Below are 22416 nucleotides of genomic sequence, written 5' to 3' on the forward strand. Positions count from 1 at the left end.
TTGATCTTACCTCTGCTTGCTTACTAACTTAATAAATGACCTTCACAAAGTATATTGATGCCACGATAACAGTAATCTGCAATTACCTCCTAAGATGCCACTAATAGTACCTATATCTAGGCTCCGATAACAAATACTTACAATGTTTTCAACAAATATCATAACCCTAAGTACAAAGGTACTTACTAATATAAATTACCAGGGAATTGCAGTACTATCTCTGGCAAACGATTGTCCAACGACAAAACTTTGACGATTAAAACCGAAGAAACTTGGGATTCCCCTGGAAATTTCAAAATCTTCTCCAACTGAAAACAGGCGCGATGAAGATAAGTATTCGCGATAAAACTCAGCCAGAATCTTGTGCGAAGATTTTTTCACTTATAATGATTATTAAACTTTGTACGTACGCACGAATAAACTATGTAAGTCAATGTGATAAGACTCAGATGAAGTTATAAGTGACTCTTGACTCATAATGATAAATATAAATCATCAGATTGTTCTACACGTGGGTAACTCGAGTGCTAAACAGGTGACAAAGGAGAAGCAAAAACCAAACCAATTGTTATATTGTCAAAATTATTAGAAAAGGACGTAAAAAACGTAGATGATATCATATTTAAAAACAATTATCTATCACTTTACAATACACACTTGATACCGATAGCGGGGTCTCGCTCCAGAGCGAAACAGATCATGCTCCTGAGGAAGCCGCGCGCGTGGAAATGGTTGTCGTAATTGATCTCATCGTTGAATACAATCGCTGGCACAAAGTTGATGGCCTGCATCGGAGCAGCGGCCGCGTCCTGGGCTTCATACTCCAGGTCATCCCCTTCTGAGGTTGACACGCAGCGGTCCAAGTCCACCAAGCTGACTCCAGCGGATCCAGCGCAAGTGTAGGAGCCAAGGAGGTAAGCGGGACGAGGGTCGGAGAATTCGCAGTTCATGTAGCTCATTTGAGCGGCCTGGTCGCCCTTGAGCAAGTTGAGGGTGCAGCGGTGGACCCGGTTGGCCCAGCAGTCCCGGGTTCCGAACTGACAGGTCAGGCTGCCGTCAGCGTTCCTTCGCGTCCTTCCCCAGGGAATGAACTCCAGCTCTAGGTAGTCCTTGTATTCGTTGAACACTGGGTTGAGTCGCTGGGTGATGAAGTGGACAGTGTCACCGCAGCCAGCAGTGGTGACGGTGGTAATTTTGATTTTCCCATCTTTAGTGTCGATCGACTGGCCCGAGATCGAAGCGGCCAGTAGAAGTACTAAACCGAATTTCAACATGATTTCGTTGTGACTTGACTGAAGTGTTTTGACTACTGATTGTGATTAGTTTAGGAATTTGAAGTTTTTATGTATGTAGATTATCTGCTGATAACAGGATTTAGTGGAAAAAATCCACTGTTTGTTTATTGATACTGATCTTAGATTGATTAAAGTTTACGTAACTAAACAACAATATTTATAATCCCTTGGACTTTCGCCCACTATACCGTGAATAAAACATCTGGTGACAAGAAACGTAACAAAATCATAAGATACTTGATGTTTAGTCATAATCATTTCCGTCTTAATGAGAAATCGCATGTAATTTGAAGAAAGCATAAATTACAAATTACTTAATTAATATGGCAATCTTAATAATATTTGTTGAATAACTTTAAAAAATCATATGGCAATCATCATTATCTAATCTATAAGAGTTCTAATTATCTGTTAATACCTATCTCTGCAGGTGCCCTGCCAAAAAAATAAAGCTAATTAATATGCAAAAACAAAAGCAAATGATAAAGAAATAATATCGTTTTTATCATCAGCTCACAATCATCCACTATTCCATTGATGGACATAGGCCAGAGGAGCGCTGCAACACTCTGCTCTTGGCCTTTCTCATATAAACATACTGGCTACTCGCCGGTCCAACGATGCATGGGCGTCCCACTCTCAAAAAAAATATAGAAAAAGAAAGAAAAGAAACACGCACTCACGCCTTGCACTAATGTACTCCCTTGCGGGGTAGGCAGAGGTGCATTGCTGCACCCACTTTTCGCCAGAGTGTTATGTTAGTCCCAATGTAATAGGGGGCGGGCCTATTGCCATTTTACGGGCACATCCAAGACCCGAGAACAAATATCTGTGTTTAAACAAATATCTGCCCCAGCCGGGAATCGAACCCGGGACCATCGGCTCAGTAGTCAGGTCACTAACCACTACGCCATTCGGTCGTCTATAAAAAATATAATCTAAAAAAAATATAGGTACATAATAAAAAAAATCTTTTTAAAAATAATCATCATTAGATACGCAATGTGCAAAGGTCAGTTAATTGTGTCGTTAAAAATACTTAGGTACTTACATTTTGTTTTTAAGGGTTTTTATTAGTTACTTAATACTAGTTAGAAATAATGTGTTATCACAAGTAGTTAACTGTAAGTAAGCATTCACGTGCGAATGTTTTATGGAATTATTTAGCTAAATGTAATCGATTTCACCAAATCGAATTTATCTCGAGTACCTGACGAACTATAATTTGTTTATAGTAATTCAGTTTCAAACCATCATAATGTTTATGTAGGTATATATTATGTGCATGATATTAATTATCAGAGCTAAATAAATGGATTAGATTGTATAACACATACATAAATACCGGCATAATGATTATTTGGAGATACACAAACAATAAGTACATCACTTTTTTGTGTGTAATTACAACATTATCCAACCTAAATGTTTCGATAATAATATATGTCAGACGAAAATCTTATTACATATTTCAGATCCAAACCATCCCAGGTATGTTTTTTATTTTCGTTTATTTTTGTATGAAACTTACAAATCTATTCACATAACGTAAACAAACCAACCAAGCTACTACATTTATTTACTTGTGGCTGGAAGGTACGGGTTGAAAGACAGACAGCAGATAGACACGTCTAATTTATGGTCCAGAACCTTATGAAAATAAAAACAATTAAAAATATTCAAATATTTATTGCAAAGTATCAAAACAGAACAATCACTTGCGTATAAGTAATTCTTTTAAAATACAAACGCGACAGCACCTGTAACCTTGATCGAGTATCTATTTACTTATCACTAGTACTTTAAATTGAAACTAGTGTGTATCTTTTCCGTTAGCAATAAAACTAAAACATGTATTTCCACCAATTAAAGCCCACAGTTGGTGACGCCAGTGCTAGCGTCACCGGCGAGCGCGAAGCAGACCATGCTCCTCAGTGACCTCCTAGCCAAATTGTGATTGGGCAGATCAATGTTGTCGTTGAAGACTATGGCTGGCACGAAGTCGATGACCCTCATAGGCTCAGCGGATGCCGCCTCGTTCGCCGCATCCAATCGATCACCAGCTTCTGTCGCCACACACACGTCCAGGTCAACCAAGCTGACGCCAGCCGCGGCAGCACAAGTGTAACTACCGAGCAGATAAGCAGGCCTCGGGCCATCGAACTCGCAGTTCATATAGCTCATCTGCGCATCCTGGTTGTCCTTCAGCAGCTCCAGGGTGCACCTGTGCACGCGGTTGGCCCAGCAGTCGCGGGTGCCGAACTGGCATCTGAGGTTCCCATCAGCGAGCCTCTGAGTGCGGCCCCACGGCACGAAGTCCAGGATCAAGTGGTCCTTGAACTCTTCGTAGACTGGGTTCAGCTGGCGGGTGATGAAGTTGACGGTGTCCCCACAGCCGGCGGTGGTCACGGTGGTGATCTTCACCTTCCCGTTCACAGTGGATATCTCCTGCGCCGAAGCCGCGGCGAGTATTAACACGAGGCCGTAAACAAACATAATTGTGTCTGCACTAGACTACTGATTAAGGACAACTAAAGTGAAATTTTTAAACTGTGTCTTAGGTAGGATTATCGAGTGACAGTGTGTAATGGACATCATTCATCAGACTTATCGTGACACTGATATTAAATTAAATATCGTATGTCAACAGTGCTTATTTAATATGTAACTACTTATGTAAGTAGATAGTAACCGGTTGGTATTTAGTGCATGTACCTATACCTACATACATACATCATACTACATGAAGGATATACAAATAAAACAGGTGTTGTTGAATAAAATTAAGAAGGCAAAAATTACTTAAGACATTTTAAACTATTAAACGGGGCAGTGTGGATTATGCAAGTGGGTCATTTAATACGTAGGGAATGCGGAGTACACTTTCAAAATAAAAAATACGGTGTTGATTTTTATCAGTTACGTTTCCGTTGCCAGGTCAATACTTTTTAATCATTATCGTAACCGTTGGTTTTTTATTCACATCGAGTTAATCACATAAAATTAAATATGTTAGTTTTACCTATGACAATATTATAGCTGATACAATGTATACTATGCATAGTTACTTAAACTACCTACAATTGCTCTGAAAATATTTAACCTTGCTTTGTTGTTAAAACATTGGAATACCAACGGGAACTTCACTGATAAGATTTCTACTACTACTTTACCCAAATAGTAAAAGGATGTGATTGCCTAAAAGCCAGCTGGGATATGTACATAATTAGGTGGACTGTAAACTAAAAACGGCATTATAGTTTTTACATACCATGTATTAAATTATCAAGTTTTGCACATTCGTCACACATGCAATCATTTTTGTATAATGCTAACAAAAGCCAGCAACATTTGACCTCGTACTGGGATCAGCTTGCAGAGCCCCACAGACCAGTGTCTTCAAGTCGGTCCTTGCCGCTCTCTGCACACTGTAGTCACTGACACCATTGAACGCTATCGCGGGCACGAAGTTGACGACTCTCATTGGCTCCGCCGCTTTAGCTTCATCCTCTGCATCTAGTATATCTCCTTTTGGCGTCTTCACACAAGATTCTAGCTCACTCAAATTGACTCCAGCGTTCTTGGCGCACGTAAGGTCAGCATTCTTGTATGCGGAACGTAAACTGAACTCACAGACCATGTACTTGACCTGATTATACTGGTTGTTCTTCAACATGTCGAGGGTGCAGCGATGGACGCGGTTGGCGAAGCAGTCTTTAGTTCCGAACTGACACACCAGACCGCCATTCCGGTTCCTCCTAGTCCGCCCCCACGGGACGAACTCGAGAATCAGGTGCTCACTGAATTTGTCATAAACAGGACTCAACTGCTTCGTGATGAAGTTCACAGTGTCCCCACACCCGGCCGTTGTCACAATCGTCATCTTGATCTTCCCGTCTGCAGTTGAGATTCCTTGCGCGGAAGTCGCAGCGGTGATCGTGAATAACAAACAAATACAAAGCAACATTTTCTGACTGCACTCAACAACAGGTCACGGCTTACTGATGCGAAATGTTCTGCTTAAATCGATAAATATAGAATTATGTGAGTTGTAGTGGTACTAATTGCATACCGTGAAAGGATAAAGCAGGTTCCAGTGACATTTTTCATCAACGTCAATATCATTATCGTTGCAAGCATGTTTTACTAATAAGGTCTACTTTGAACATCTTTCGCTAAATTGTTTATAAGTCATTAAACTCAGTTACAAAGCCAGCTGGAGAATCTATAAAACAATTTTCTTTTGTCTTTTGCAAGATCTCTTCTCCCCTTCAAAGTATTTCAAGGTAATCTTCCAAGATTACATCACAAAAACTTTGCTTAAACTCTTTAAGCCGCCACATTTTCCTTGCGAGAAAAATATGTTTTTCGCTACAGACACGGTTTGCGTTGCGGAATAATAAACAGCGAAACTTATTAAGTCCTCGTAGAAAAAATACGCAGTATGGTGTCTAGGGACGAAATAAAATAACGTCGTATAATTTAACGAACAAAGTCACTCCAAGGAGACCAATAAAATGACAACAAAGTACCGCACTGATAGATTGATGTAGCATACTATGGTAATGTGTGAGCGAATATTACCTAGACTTGGGTTTTTTTTTCAGTACTTTGTTGTAATTTTTTACACCATATTTTAAATGCTGCAACTATTTATTAGAGATATCATTTTATCTTTAAAAAATTGCAATACCTAAATTTAGGGTTAGTGCATATCGCCCTAGGTCTGCAAAGTACCTAATATATATATATGTATATTTCTCAGGAGTAGAAATATATTATGTACCTACTTAGGTAGAAATATAAAAGCTATTTAGTTTACTATCGTTAACTTTAAACATTGTTAGATTTTTAATAATCAAAATATAATACCGGAAACATAATAAAAATACGAAATATAACGCCATAAAAAAACTTAACGTCTACATTCCCTATTTCAGAGCAATAAGAACAGCGGGCCCGCTCCTATGACCCTAAGCTAATAACTTAAAACATTTTATAATTCCCTGTACACCGATACCAGACACCTTAATGATGATTTGCGATACAAAAAACGGAAGGTTTTCAATTACGCTCGTAGCGTATATTTAAAAATTTAAGAGTTCCCCCCGAGTCCTGAAAGATAGAGGAAACTCTTCCTTCTAATTTATCCTTCGTCTTGCATCGTCCCCATTTAGACCTTGCACGTGTATTGATAGGGTTAATTTTCCTGTGTCGTCGTCTAGGTAGGTTTGTTTGCACAGGAGTCGGTAGACCGCAGTAGTATTAATGAAATTGACTTCCCCAGGGATCGGATCCTGGGGAGTCACTCTAGCATACAGAAGACGAAGTTTAAGACGCTGCTGCGTTAACCACGACTCTATCTCGTTGTATGAAGCGTACGTACTGCGTGGTAGGTCTCGTGTGTTTTTGTTTAGCTGGAGTAACAGAGCACTGTTAGGTAAAATGGCTATTCTCAAATATAAAGTTCCATTTAACATATTGAGACTTATCTATATGGCGATGGCTGATTCAATAATAGGGTATGGTTTAAGTAGCTACGGAAAAACATACAAAACACACTTAGAAAAGATTTATAAGCTCCAAAAAAGTATATTAAAAGTAATTGTTCCTAATAAAATCATGTTAGAATATAAGAAAAACAAAATTAACCTATTCCATTATTGTAAAGTCTTAGATATATACGACAAACTAAAATTACAAACGCTTATCGAAGAAGACTGTAATAAAACATTCCTGAAAAAAAAGGAACGTCCTACTAGACTACGTAAGCTAAGTTATATGCCCATGTATACATTGCCTAGATATAATAACACTTATGGAACTAGGATATGGATGTATTTTTTGCCGGATATTGTCAACGAACTTCCTAACGACCTTCAGAATCTATATATAAATAGCAATATTCATAAGTATAAAAGTAAGATAAAAGATTTTCTTGTTAAAAATAAGACATCTAGGAACTGTAATATATAAGTTAATTGTTAGATACTTAAGTAGGTAATGTAACTCTGTTTCGTTTAAATTAGTTAAGTAATTAGTAACTTTCTGCCAGTAACACTCGCTGCTACAGATAAACCTAGTGGTTTCCGATAGTGGCTAGATAGAATTAAGTAAAAAACATGTAATTGGGATAAATAAATGATTTAAAAAAAAAAAAAAAAAACCCTTCAGCTCCGTGTCTGGTTGCTCTCTGCAGCTCGTGGGGGCTTCGCGACTGGCTTTTGTTTCTAGCATTTTTTAGTGACGGCGATGATGATGCGTGTAGTTTTAATTAGCTAGGTGGCATACGCAGGTTTTGTATTTAAGTTAAGCATAAACAGTCAGCTAAAACCTATGCATACCTACCCTACACAAAAAAGAAAATTTAAAACTTCACTGATTACTGTTGTTTATTGATAATGTAATTTATCTTCTACTTATAAGTCTTAGGATATCATTTATTATATTTAGGTATGTTCCTTGCACTGGATAGATAAATACTATGTATGTTCTCGACTGTACATATTATTCATTAGCCATTCACTGTAACTACTATACAGGGTGTTGCAAAAAGGGTATACTAAGCCGAAACCAGCATGTGCAGCATGGTATATCCTTTTTGTAACACCCTGTACATATAAAACCATAAATTTTCTGGAACCACCCTCAACAAACTAGCTGCAAACGTAACGACTCCATCCATACATCCCCGTCTAGTGTTACAATGGGGCAATACTCGTAAAATTAATACCTCACCTTTGAATCCTCAAGTCGACTCTATAGATGGTAATTCCCCTAAAATATTTAAGTTTCCTGTGCACCGTTCCCGCAACAAGATTCAATTTCACGCCCTGCAAAGGGGTCTTGACGATTCAGTTTCTCAAATGTCAGAAGATACTACAAATACTTGAATCACCACTTCGCGTTGACCCCTGACGACTGTTTATCTCATTGTCGAGTGTAACGAGGGGATAGGTCTGGTTGTGTTGGTTGTCTCAGAAGGCTAACCATCAGGCTGTGTTCGGCTGCACTTGGGGCGGGAAGCAGTGAGGTCTCAATTGGATCAATCTACCGTCAAATGAGATCAAGGGATGTAGGAAATTGATCATTTTAAAATGTCTCGTCAATGCCTGATCCGTGGTTACTAAGGTATGTTGTACTCAGTTGTTAGACTTGCGTTATGGAAGACATTGTGAAGAAACTTGCAGATTCTTGAAGATTGATGTGTACCCTAAGTGCTAAGTACAACAATTGTCCGTAGCTCAAGTGCATTGCACTTTTTCAAAAACGGGGATACGGCTGGCGACCTATCACAAGAGTACAACTTTGTAGGTACAGCTAAAAGCGGGTAGCTCGCTTGCGAGTGAGTTCTGACTCCTCCTTCGAGGATTACACTTATGTATGTATGTATGTATGTATGTATGTATGTATGTATGTATGTATGTATGTATGTATGTATGTATGTATGTATGTATGTATGTATTTATGTATGTATGTATGTATGTATGTATGTATGTATTTATGTATGTATGTATGTGCAACGTTTAAAAAGTGAAAAAGCTATAAACCACCAACTTACATTGTCCAGCGGAAACCGCTCGGCTTAACCTTACATATATTCCAGCCTCTGAGAGCCACTCCAATAGCGCCATAATTTTCGCTGCACCGGCATCCGATAGTCGTTTTAAACCCGGATTTAACTTGCCCAAGACATTTGGCCCCAGTTTGAATCCGGTCTATTAGCCGTACCCCATTAAGGCTTTGCTTGAACGTCAGATCACGTAAGCTGGCCATATGAGAACGCCCAAGTTTCACTGTTGATCTTTGTTGAGAACTTAATTTTGGTTCGGGCAAGTTAATTTAAATCTGGGCCCAACTTTGCAATCGATGCCGAACAGTCGCCTCGATATTGGATTATGTTCGCTTGATTATTCCCGGCTGTGTGTTGGTGTTTCGCATTACTGATTGAATTTTTGGAGGCTTATTACCGTGAAGATTTTAATTTATCTATGAAAGAGTTGATAAATATAGTGAATGCCTACTTAAACGGTCGTAGCTGTGTCTAGTTTGGTGTCATATTTCTAACCCTTAATACCTGGTAATCGTATTTCTAACCCTTAATATAAATATACCTATACCTATGCTTCGTAATGTTAATGTATCTATTGCATCTGGCTTCCTCAACTTAGACTAAAACTACATCGAGTTATTTCAGTATCCTCTTCATTATTTTGCCGAACGAGGTAGAGTTTTAAAGAACCATAGTGCAACAACATAAATGAAAAATTAGAACATACTGTGCAGGCCTGGAATGAGGCAAGCCAAAAAAAACCTCTCTGTGATACAATACGAATACCACAATATGAATTTTCATCCAAACGATTGCATATCAAAGCCGCCAACAGATTTGTTACTATTTCGCGTATTTTCACTTTGGTTCCCCTCCGTGGTGGGTTATTGCAAAAAATGCCACAAAAACCCTATTGTTTCTATCTGAAGGGTGTTATTGAATTTGCTTTATGAATACCATACTGGGATGGTGGTTCGCGATAACGCGTGTATTTACAGCATTTACAAAAAATATATAATTATCTCAGCAATGGTTTCTTTTCGGATAATGCATTATAAACCATTTGAAACCTCAACCGACTGCAACTGCCTTCCTCTTTACCCTATTTAAAGGAATCCATCGACTTACCAATCCCTGCATATTTGTACATAATGGAACAGCTTAACATCTTACTCTTTCTTGCACAATGAAAGTGGTACAGTTTATCGGGTCGGATACTTAAACCCTATCTATTTTAAGTACCCGAAGGACTGAAAATTCACAAATAAAGTGAAACCCTATAAAAATAAGATGATTGATTAATTGAATTTTAAAAACTTTATTTTATCATAATAAACACGATAAATACACAAATATTCCGCCAAACTGTTAAAATAGTTTATCGGCAGACATGCTCTCATTATACCTAATTACTTAATCCTAATATCTCTCTCTCTCTCTCTCTCTCTCTCTCTCTCTCTCTCTCTCTCAGCCTTCTGTAGTCCACTGTTGGACATAGGCCTCTCCTAACGATCGTAATATATGTAATCCTAATATATTTACTGGTAATATCTATTCACTACTAAAGTTACTTGCTAAAATAAAAATTTGGTACAACGCAACAGTAGTACAAAGCGGCCTGTCCTCATGAATCGCAGCGATTACACTTATGCTGTCCATTACTCATATTGTGTACGGAACTCGGATATATCCGAGTACGTACTGTAGGGTTCCGTTTGTATTCATATTATTAACGGTCCGAGAGCCTTCCTCTGATGTGGTGAAATGCGCATAAAGTTATAACTTCAACATTGTTTCATAACCACTTTGATTGTTTAATACAAACTCTTTCTGTTCAAACCGGCCATTATGTTTTAGTTTGGTTTCTGCGGTCAGATAGAGCACGGTTGTATCATAAAATATAATAACGACTATAACGTATGTTACGGTTAAGTTTTAGGTAAGGAAAACTGCTGGTTGGTTCAAGGATTCATATAATATTAATCTAGAGTGTCAAAAAACAACAAACCTAAAAAAACTTAAATTTAAAATGTCGATATTATAAATAAAAAACATAAAAGATATCAAAACAAAAAAAGAACAAAAGAGGTAAGTACACTAATCGAAGGGGTGGTAAATCGCAGAGTCTTCAAATTGATTTTATAATTGCAAATTTTGTTTCTAAGTAGGTACCTATACTTACTAATGTTGTAATAGTTTTTAACGAAAGTCAAATAAGAGATAGTTGAAGTTAAAGTAGCTAAGTAGTAAGAAAGCTACTAATAGACAACTATATTTACATAGCATAACTGTAGCTGAAATATTAATTCTCACCACGATGTCTATATAATTAATCATTAGGCGACCGACCTACGTACTTTGGTAGTATAATACCTACGTACAACGGCAGTATAATACCTCTGTATTTGATTCATTATAGCCAGGTTTCATATCGGTAGGACGTGCTTAGATTTTGTTATCACAAATTAGTCCGCTTTGGAATCGAAGTAAATGATTAATTTAGATTAGATTGAGACTGCAAACATAATAATTAAACTAAGTGTGTTGTATAGGATTAATTTGGCGAAAACAGATAATATTATGTATGACGTAAATATTATACCTAAAATTAATATGAAGCTAATCTAAGAATGCCTTCGTATGGCAAATGTTTCGATTCTTTACAATCACTAGCACACTGATAACCCCATAAGTACTAAATAATTGTCTTATGATAGTTACAGTTTTGTGTTGATAATCAAATGCTACGTTTACGATTTGTTGCCGATTTCAACCAGCCCGTTCAGTGGACTAGAGTCATGTAGGCTTAGATTTACAATATACGGTATAGATGGAGTGTCAGTGCAAAAGAAACGCCATGACAAATAACACCCCACTTCAACCACTGAGCTCTTATTATGAATTAATTCGGTAAAAATATTTTCGACCTAATTCATTGGTACAATGGTTGTCATTAGGTTGATCTTAAAACGGTTTGACACTAAACAAAATGCGGACAGTTGTGAGACCATCCTGTCCGTATATTGTTAATCTAAGGTAAATAGTTTAATCCTAGTTTGTAGGGTGGCCTGTGGAACATCTACATAAATCTCACTTAATTGGGCGGATGCCGATTATTGGTTAACCTGGCTTAGTTTAAAACATTATGTATAGCCGTAGTACTGTTTATATGGAGAGTGTTAGAAAGAAAAACTTATACATATTGTATACAGGCTGTTGCAAAAAGGGTATACTAAGCCGAAACCAGCATATGCAGCATGTTTTTTCTTTTTAGGTTTCGGCTTAGTATACCCTTTTTGCAACAACCTGTATAGACTTACTCTACTCATACACGAAAACCTCGTAATTGAATATTTGTCTTACATTTACATAATTATTAGAAACCGTATTATTATTCCCATGCACCTATATTTTAGTCATAACTCATAACTTACTAAATAATGTATCACAACCAGCAAATAACCTAGTGCCTTACTTTTATTAATTAAATTTATTGTTTACTTTACCTCTAAATAATTAGCTCTACATTCATACGCAACGGTGACTTCCCATTTCATCATTTATTAATTGGCCAGTGAGAGGTTTTGGGGTCGATTCTCTTAATCAAATATAGGGTTCCGTACGTTTTCAGGAGGGTTCTCGAATCAATGCAACGCAGCAGCACACAATGAACAATGTACAGAGTTACAATTATTGTTGTACTCTATTATAAAAGTTAATTGGTGATAAATGAGATATTCTTTTGCACACTTGACCCCTCTTTGATCAAAATATTTATAATAATATAAACTTTTAACCCTAAGGTTTTCTTGAAAAAATCGTTTTAAGCGAGAGTATAAGACCGCCATTTTTGTACATATGTGTTAGTATTTAAGTTATGTAAGATTATTTTATGTGTGTGTACGAATAAAGAATATTCTATCTATCTATAATCGAGTCACTAATAATTTACAACCAGATTTATTAAAGGCCTTATCTTACCGTCTCATGTGAAGTTGTAGTAACAAACTAGGTAATACTGGGTTGAATTTTAAAGTAAACACTCCCACTTCGACCGGTTACATAAGTACCTACCATTCGTTGCTATCATTTTGTAGTGCGAGTTAAGAATAACAATAATACATCAAAACTTAGAGTATACAAGTGCAAACAAAAGACAGTCAGCGCTGCATCGTGTTCAGAAACTGTTATTACATGAAGATATTATAAAAAAATTGCCGGAAGAAAATTGCAGTGGACGATAGTGGGCCGCTTAGCCCAGTTCACTTTACGACGCATATTAAATTAAACTATACTGCCAGGATAAAGATAACGCGCGGGAGCAAATGGAAAACGCGACAGAGAAAGCTGTAGAGAAGCGGGGGACAATCTCTTTCACTGTCTTTTGGGTGTTCGATACAAGCTTTCGTTGAATCGGGACAATGACGGCCAGAGCCTTCTAGTACCGGTTTTGCAATTTACGATAGCGAAAAAAGTGTTTTGTTCTGTCATCTGCACTGCATACATTATCTCTCAAAAGTTTTATGATAACTTCCGCTAAAGGCACCATTTTGTATGCATGAAAACTTTTTTTTTTTACTTTTCAACAAACTGTCAAACCTTTACAGAGTCGCAGTGGTTAGTGAGTCTGACTGGTGTGCCGAGATTAATTCAAGATATAATATGTTCTATAATATGTGTTGGGTTGTATGTTAGTGTAGTGTGACATCTCCTACCTGCGAAACGTAAAGACTGCGGCAAAAATCCTCCAGTATTAGAAGAGGCTCATATCCTACAGTGTTCTATTTAGCTACAGCAAGTAGGTAAAATAAAATAATTATTAAGTCACTTTTTAAGATTAATACTACTCCATATAATTCTTGTTCTTAAACTGCTCTGCAGCATCTTCCGCTTCTTTAACCATATTGTTGGCGTCGCAACGCATATAAACACCTTAAGTAACTTCGTGATACACACACACTAGTTTTACGGCTTTTCACATAGCTAAAATGTATGCCCTGAAAAGAACACTGCAGTAAATATGTATTATGAAACAAAAATGACCGACTGTAACCTAATTTTAAGACCAAAAGAGAATATCTGTCGGGCAATTAAAACTATTAAAACTATTTGTCCCGATTCACAGAACCTATCCGGCCCGATGGACCGACGACCTTAGGCGGGTAGCCGATAGTGGCTGGATAAGGATGACTGATGATCATAATGAATCCAAAGAAAAAAACGTCTATACTGCCAATAAACAAATGTAATCCTTCTTACCTATAGACCTCACCACTCAGACTACCCACAAACCTCACCATGACCTATACAGGTTTTTTTTCTATAACTCCAAACAGCCTTATGTCTACCGCTAGTCCGGTAAAAAGGTAACACAATACGGCAGACGGGCGCACAATATGATTTAATTTCAGTGTTTGCGCACCGGACCCGGCTGTGACTGGATAGCAATTAGATTGAACAAACATGAGCGAGTGAGCCCGAGTGGAACAGTGCTTTCCACGTATGAACCTCATTTTGTGGAAATTGATAATTTCCTGGTTTTGACTTACCTACAAACATACATAAGTAGGTACATAGGTTGGAATTTTTGGAGACATTTTAATCATTACGAATGTAAATAGGCGTAAATGTATCTTGTTTGGGCATCTAAACACATTTTTTATACAATGAGTATGTCATCAGTATTTCTATCATAAGAATCGCCTATTTTTTTTTGTTTCCTATGATAATTTACTGAAGTGGACTAAACCTGTATCGCATTTCAAATGCTTTGAATGCACTGAACACATAAGGAAATGCAGTTCAGCTTATTCCAACACAAACCATTTTAGAACCATATCTAATTAGTGTATCCTCTCTTACAACACAACATTGTATGGATGCGCTTGGAACGACCCACTGAAACAATATGAGACAGGGGTGCATCCACACGCAAATAATGGAATGAACGCTACAATCGAACTTAGGTATATGCGTTTGTGAGACTAATCGCATATTTGATGTTGTTCATACGTAATAGGCTCTCCCCGTGGTTGCACCCTAAAGTACTTACTTAGCTGCTGTAGTTTAGCTCTAATTGTGTCTAGAATCTAGAGAGCATGATATTACTTCATGCAGAGATATTTTAATAACCCTTTTTGTTCGTTTTAATACATGACCTACAGGTACATATTTCATAAAAATCCTAAGCTGTTTTATTTCATTTGAGGTTAGCGTTTTCCGCTTTACAAGAAACAATACTCGATTAAAAGAAATCAAATTCTCAGATCTGCAACAGTACAAAAATATCCAACGCAAACGGTTAAATCAGTTAATGAAGGTAGGAAGCTGAAACAATTTCCATAAATGCAGGAAACTGAATTAATCTATTCCCAATAGCAGTTCTTCAGGGAAGCTGAAAGCTGTATAAATTGTATCTTCGAGACAAGACAAGAGAGACAAGACTTAGACAATCGGGACACCACTGCAAATGAAGTGTCGCACCGTCGCGCTGCCGACAATGAACTGCTCAACGCTGGAGGGAGCTAATACTGAACATACGTTTGTGTAGTAAGAAAAATGATGGAAAAAAGAAACATACATGTATCTATAGTAACGCTCTTTAAAAGACACGGACATAAATTTTAGTATGTGGAGTGATAATTAAAATTATAAGTAAATAAAAAAACTTACGATACTCGAATACCTTACAAAATACTTTATTGTAGTAACTACAATTTCGTAGAGGATACTTTTCGTGTTATACTTACATATAAAAGAGTACTAGAGTAGAAACTTCAGTTAAGTACTTAGATACTTATTGATTTACAATTGATAACTATTCGTTCTTTATCTAGCCTTTCTCATGAAATTAATAGAAGAACGGTCGGAGGAAAATTTTGATGAATCTGCTCTACATAATTATTAAACAATATTTTAGAACAGTATACCATACCTTCAAATTCTCTATATGTTTATCGTTATAACATCGGTTGAATGATGATATTGATGACCGTAATTAATTGAATATCAAGCCATCCACATCGGCCTACTAACAGAGTATTTTAGTGATATCTTATCCAATTATGTACCTTACTAGTAATATGGTAGGCTTAAATTATACCTGTATGTATTCGTTTACTCCATGGATATCTTTGAAGCTAAAGTAGAGACAAAAATACCAAGTAAAAAAAACACACACACACCCATACAAAACAGCACAAATCTCTGGCCCACCCCTCGACGCATCTTAGCAGTCCCGCAATTACTATTAAAGGACAGATAAAGGAACAAACGGCACCCCCACGATACAATCGCCAGATTCACAGCCTTTGTCGCTCGGACGTAAATACGTTGTATGACAAATTGAAACTTACAGTTGCCAAGACAGTCGCGCCAGCTCTCGAGATGTTTCAGCTGGGATTCGGGTAGCTACATGGGTATTGAAAGTACGTTTTGGATTGTACATTCTTGAGCCAAGACAAGATACTTGACGTGTTTGTGTTTTGTTATCATAGGTACATATTTTCCACACAGTCTCGCGTTAGGACTCAAATGACAGAAAATGATTACAGTCATCCTTACTTTTGATATTATGAAGTCTGTATGCTTAACGGTTTTTTTTATTTTTTTATTTTAATGTATATAACTCTACATAATCAGGTGAAGGATATTTGATTGGTTAATATTTATAATATTACTTATGGCATAGAGAAAATGTTAAGAGTCGAGGAGACTTCAGCGGAAAAAAAACAATTAAATGCCTACAAAGTTATCTTAAATTGTAATTAACCCAAAAACACCAAATACAAATAAAAAATTCAAATTCCGTAATCCATAAAATTCCTCCGCTTCTTTAATAAGGCACCGTACACACTCGCACGCGTCGTCGTCGCGCCGGCGACGTCGTCAACGTAGATCAACGACTCCTAGTCCACGGTGACAAGCGGCGGGTTTAATCAAAATGCAAATGCGATTCGTTGAGCGGCGCGACCTCGCGTGACGTGACAACGCGCCGCATGTCTAATACTGCCTTTATGTTTGCAGATCAAATAGCAAATGGGTTGAGCTGTTGCTAAATGAAAAGGTTTTTATTAAATTGTAAATGGGATTAGCATAACATGTAGGTCTTGTGCAACGATTGCAACTGTGGCTTGGCTTTTGATTGGATGGATGGATAATAATATGCCTGAAACTTGGCTATGGCACAAAAGTGTGTGCTGCAATGCATAGTGCAAAGCAAAGTATCTGCCTCGAACATGTCAGGAATTAAAGATGATCAGCTCACACTCACAAAAATACGTTACGGATTTTAACGTGAACAATACAAGTTCTTTAAAAAGTGTAAGTTTTATTAAAACAAACTGTAAAGAAAACTGACTGCTTTATATATTCTTTATGTACTTTACTTTACATCACATGAGGTTCGCATAGATGCACACTATAAATCCACGGAAGCAATCACTGTTTAGCACTTTTCTCACTTCACATCATTTGGACTGTCACCACTGGTAGTAGATGCAGAACCTTGGTCCTCAGTGTTGGCATCAGAAGGCTTAAACGGATTCAAATTCGCGATCTGCCCCAAAGCACTCAACGGATTCATGGAACCCAAATCCAAAACACTGAACTGTGGCGTATTCCATGTATGAATTTGAAAAAGTGCAATATTTAACAATCTGTTCTGCTTATCTGTATTGAAGTAGACATTGTAAGTTGGGTAGTAATATTTGTAACCAGGTTTGAATGCGGGGTACCTGATAAACAGTAGTTTGGTTTGTTCGTTTTTATTTCCAGTCGGTATTGCAGTTGCACAAATAGTTAGTAATGCGGTACAAATCAGAAGGTGTGTCGCATTCATCTGTAAAAAAAAATACTTATAGTATACCTACTACACATTCATAGCGTTACTAAATAACATAACTATGCAGTAAGAAAAAACAAGACAGCTGATAATGGACAACATTTCATTTTCTTTACCCTATATTTTTATTAGCTATTCGGAAAGTTTATAGAAAGTTAGTGGACCCGTATTTTTTTATTTTGTATATACATTAATTTTTGCATGTTATTTTTAACTTTAAAGTTAATTATTTTAAAACCGGAAGTGAAGTCACATATTAGGCTCAATTTTTATTTTTGTCTATTGCCTGAGTCTCGAAAAAAAACATAAATGACACTGACAAGTGACATTTAAACTTTGTTTACATGCCAACCAACAAATGGGTCATTTTCAAATGACACTGATATTTCTGATGATGGAAAGTAGGTACTTATCATGTAAAAAAATAAGCAGAAGCATTTTTTCAGCTGTGTAGGCGGTGGCATGCTCTGGGACATATTGTATAGAGGTCATCTGTTAATAATAAATAAAAAAATTGTCAGAAAGTGTCAGAACAGAATTAATGAAAATGACCCAAATAAACAACAACGTCACGATAAAACGTCAAATTCAATCAAAAAGGAAAGTGACAGTTACTTTGTTTTTAAATCTATAGGCTTTGATCATCAAAATGCATCGCACCTGATGCATGACGTCATCAGCACTTTTTTACTATTTTATGATTTTCTCGAAAATGATACATCCAAAAAATACAAAAACATTTTTTTTGTGTCTTTTAGAGCTAAATCTCGAAATGGTTTTCGATTTATAGCAGCTTTAGTTTTTTGAAATGTTGTCCATCTAGAAAAACCCGAATTTATACCTACTATTAAAATATGCGAAAGAGCGGTGGTAGCTCAGTCGGGTAAGTGCCCGTTTCTCACGCCAGAGATGCGGGTTCGAATCCCGCCGCTGACATGTACCAATGAGTTCTTTGAATTTAAGTACAATGTATACCATCGCTCTTACGGTGAAGGAAAACATCGTGAGGAAACCTGCATATCTAGATTTAGCACATCTAGATATGTGAACCCACCAACCCGCAGTGGATCAGCGTGGTGGGAAATGGTCCAAGCTTAGGAAGGCAGTTTAGACGTTGGGAACATGCACAAAGGTTTTACTCAAGAGAGCCAGGTGCAGGTACTGACACCCCCACAGAGAATAGAATAGGATAGAACTACTAAAATATGGTGAAAAATACTCATCAAATTACACAGGCACTCACGATTAAATTAATAAATTTTGTGCAATCCCTTTTTTGATCAACGGTAAAATATATTATCTTTAATTTAAGTAAAACATTTAGAATAGAATAGAATAGAATAGAAAACATTTATTCAACACATAAACAGCAACATTATCAACACACATTACAATTAAACACTTAATCTAAACCTAATCTACTGTTAGTAATTAAAATTTAGAAAATATTTAGTTTTAGGTTAGTATTAACATGTACATTTAAAATTATATAAAAAATAAAAACAAGTAAACTAAACATAAAATATCCAAATAGTAAAAATGCAAGTTGCTGCGTAGTGTCGAAAAGGACTCCAGACTCAGCATGTGCTATAATCCAAGGATTATAGCGCTGGTTTTCAGCTGGAGCCTTTGCAGTGACATCACGAAGGGACTGGACAGGAAAGAGAGAAATAGGTAAGTAAGTAACAAATAGATATTAAAACAATTACAAAATACATATATACAACATACAACTTGTGTATGAAGTTTATATTAAATAATATCATTAATAATAATTTATAAACTGTTTAAGTGAGTAGTGGATAAAATAATATGAAGTAGAATGATGTGTATGACTATGACTTTGTAAATTTTATGTAATTTTTTATCCAGAAGATTTTTATTTCATTTTTTATGTACCTTAAGCTATTATTTTTAGTTTGATTTAGCTATTGATCTTTGTTTTATAATATTTTATATGAATTCATTTGTAATTTAAATTATATTATGGCTGTAATTTTTGCAATGTGATCAAGTGTAACTTAAGTCTTTGCTTGAAGGTGCTGGCTTTTTTTAAGTCACGAATAGGAGGAGGGAGATTATTCCAACATTTGCAGGAAGCGTAGCGAAAACTGCATCTAAAAGCTGCAGTACTGTGCTTAGGAGTAATTAATAGATAAGAGGAGGCCCTAGTATTGTGTTTATTAAATTGACGTGACCATGTGAGCTTCTTGAAAAGATACTCAGGGGTTTCGTTCCTAACGACACCGAATAATAAGGTAGCAAAGTGCAGCTTCCTTCTGCTTGATAGCTTCAGTAAGTTGGAGTTATTGAGGAATGGGGTCACATGTGCGCGAGGAGGGACATTGAAACAAAAACGTGCACAAGCGTTCTGGACTCTTTGAATAAGGCTCTGCGTTTTAGCATACAGACAAGGACCGTAGACAGTATCCGCGTAGTTTAACCTGGATAATACCAGTGCTTCACATAGTTGAATGCGTAGCTCCTCATTAATGTAAGGCCTTATCTTGTATAGTACTTTAAGTTTGTAAAAGCAGCTTCTTACTACATTTAAAATGTGTTTCTCAAAGCGAAGGTTTCTTTCAAAGAGTACGCCAAGATTACGGGCCTCAGTAACCTCTTCCACGCTTGTACCGTTAACTTTTATGTCGGGGTTTGAATCTTTGATTCCCTGAATTTGATTTTTTGAGCCTAATGTCATAAATTTTGATTTAGTGGGATTAAGTACCAGACAGTTTTTATTAGACCAATCCACTATTCGTTCCAAATCCTCATTAATCTTGTTTACTGTATCCACACAATCCTCCGGTGAACAATCAAGATATAATTGTAGGTCGTCAGCGTAGATGTGGTATTTACAATGCTTGATACATTTGATTATATCGGAGGAATACAAGATGAACAGGATAGGACCGAGAATTGACCCTTGAGGGACGCCTCTCGTCACAGGTAGCAAAGAAGAAGAGAGGGTTTTCCCATGAGTGCCTGTAAACACGACCTTTTGCGACCGATTAGTGAGGTAGCTTCTGAACCAGTTGATTGTCGAGACCTCAAATCCATAGTATGACAATTTTGCCAATAACAGGGAAACATTTATAGTGTCGAACGCACGGGAAAAATCAAGCAGCGTTAGCAGTGTTCCCATGCCTTTATCCTGAGAAGCAAGTATGTCGTCTACGACGCTCAGTAATGCAGTTGCTGTGCTTCTTCCCTTTCTGAACCCGGACTGAACCATTGGCAGGATTTTATTAATTTCAAGGTACTGTGTAAGTTGATTGTTAACAGCTTTTTCCAGAATCTTTGAAAGACAAGTCAATAGAGTGATTGGTCGTAGCTCATTTTCGGATGCAGGATTCTCTTTTTTTGGAATAGGCCTAACGATACCAATTTTCCATAGATCCGGAAAAGTGCTAGTTTTTATTGAGACGTTTATAAGGAAAGTGATTATTTCTAACGTACGCGGTAAGGTTAAGACAATCATGTTTAACGCTATGTTGTCAGCTCCACGGGCGTTTGACTTAAGGTCGTTTATGATTTTGGCAACAGCTTCTTCATGGATAGTCAAAAGATTGAAGTGAGAGGTACCAAGTTTGTGCGATTCGTAGAAGTTGACGTCCGTTTCACTAACCGAGCTATTACCCGGTAGATCCAAAAAGTGCTGGTTGATTTTGTCAGGGTTTTGTAGATGATTAGGAAGGCCTAGCTCTGTGTGACTGCGAAGGGCGGTGTTCTTTAGGTTTTTCCAGAGTGTGGCAGAGTTTTTAATATTTTTATTAATATTATGTTCAAAGTAGGCCCGCTTCTCATTATAAATTGCACAGTTAACTAGCCTTTTTAGATCTAAGTAGGATTGCTTTTGAGTATCCGATTTTGTGATTCGGGACTTTCTGTGCGCAGCGTCTCTTAGTTCCATCATATCTTTAACAGTGTCTGTTATCCACGGATGGCTGTTATTTTTTATAAGAACGCGTTTTTCTGGTGCGTGAAGGTCAAAGAGCCTAACAACAGAGTCATTAAATGTATCAACCATGCGATTTAAATTGTCAAGCGTTTTAATATCCTCCCAGTTAATGCTGTTCAGATCTGAGTCAAACTGAGTAATATCAATATTCTGAAGTGGACGATAAACAATCCATCGTGGTTTAGGCTTGGCTTTTTTAAGATTTAGTTCTACACAAATAAAAGCATGCCTGCCAAGGGGGGGAATATAGTCCACCGTAGTGCGACGCGTCTCAATATCCGTGCAGACGACATCTATCAGTGTCTCACTGTCAGCATTGGCAAAATGAGTCGGCTCGGTGACCAACTGATTCAGTGAAAGGCTAGATACAAACTCATTGAAAGTTTGCGTGTAGCTATCATGATTCTGTATATCTACATTAAAATCTCCTAAAAGTATAATTTTATCGTAGCCAGCCAAAGATGTTATTGTGTCAGTGATGGCGTCGAGGAATGAGTTTAAATTTTGCCATGGTGGTCGGTAAGCTGTGCCCACGAGTAATTTTACAGAATTTACAGTGCACGTGAGCCACATCTGCTCAATATTAGCGGCCACGGGATGAGAGCGAACACGAACATTTACACCATCGCGGATGTAAAATCCTACTCCACCGCCTCGCTGGCGCTGCCCCGGAACACGCAGGCGCGGCGCGTGGCGCAACCGGTAGCCGGAGACCACGGGTGCGCGCTGATCTTCACCCACGCTCAACCATGTCTCGTTAATAGAG

At 37.3% G+C, this 22416-nt stretch overlaps 3 protein-coding genes across 3 annotated transcripts; all 3 read right to left on the bottom strand.

Annotated features, from left to right (window-relative positions):
• Positions 1-555: 555 nt before the first annotated feature.
• LOC119692561 (GILT-like protein 1) lies at positions 556-1334 on the bottom strand. The gene has a single exon (XM_038113574.2). The coding sequence runs from the start codon at positions 1272-1274 to the stop codon at positions 645-647; it is 630 nt and encodes a 209-aa protein (XP_037969502.2). The 5' UTR covers positions 1275-1334; the 3' UTR covers positions 556-644.
• A 1635-nt stretch (positions 1335-2969) lies between these two features.
• LOC119692554 (GILT-like protein 1) lies at positions 2970-3844 on the bottom strand. Its single transcript, XM_038113548.2, has one exon. It carries the CDS (start codon positions 3789-3791, stop codon positions 3162-3164), a length of 630 nt encoding a protein of 209 aa, XP_037969476.2. The 5' UTR covers positions 3792-3844; the 3' UTR covers positions 2970-3161.
• Positions 3845-4552: 708 nt separating this feature from the next.
• Positions 4553-5472, bottom strand: LOC119692553. Its single transcript, XM_038113546.2, has one exon. The coding sequence runs from the start codon at positions 5260-5262 to the stop codon at positions 4627-4629; it is 636 nt and encodes a 211-aa protein (XP_037969474.2). The 5' UTR covers positions 5263-5472; the 3' UTR covers positions 4553-4626.
• Positions 5473-22416: the final 16944 nt, after the last annotated feature.

Source organism: Plutella xylostella, chromosome 23 (genome assembly GCF_932276165.1).
Source record: "Plutella xylostella chromosome 23, ilPluXylo3.1, whole genome shotgun sequence".
Classification (NCBI taxonomy): domain Eukaryota; kingdom Metazoa; phylum Arthropoda; class Insecta; order Lepidoptera; family Plutellidae; genus Plutella; species Plutella xylostella.

What these genes read in the sequence shown, in the direction of transcription:
- LOC119692561 (XM_038113574.2), bottom strand. Translation starts at nt 1,274, where the DNA reads ATGTTGAAATTCGGTTTAGTACTTCTACTGGCCGCTTCGATCTCGGGC.
- LOC119692553 (XM_038113546.2), bottom strand. Translation starts at nt 5,262, where the DNA reads ATGTTGCTTTGTATTTGTTTGTTATTCACGATCACCGCTGCGACTTCC.
- LOC119692554 (XM_038113548.2), bottom strand. Translation starts at nt 3,791, where the DNA reads ATGTTTGTTTACGGCCTCGTGTTAATACTCGCCGCGGCTTCGGCGCAG.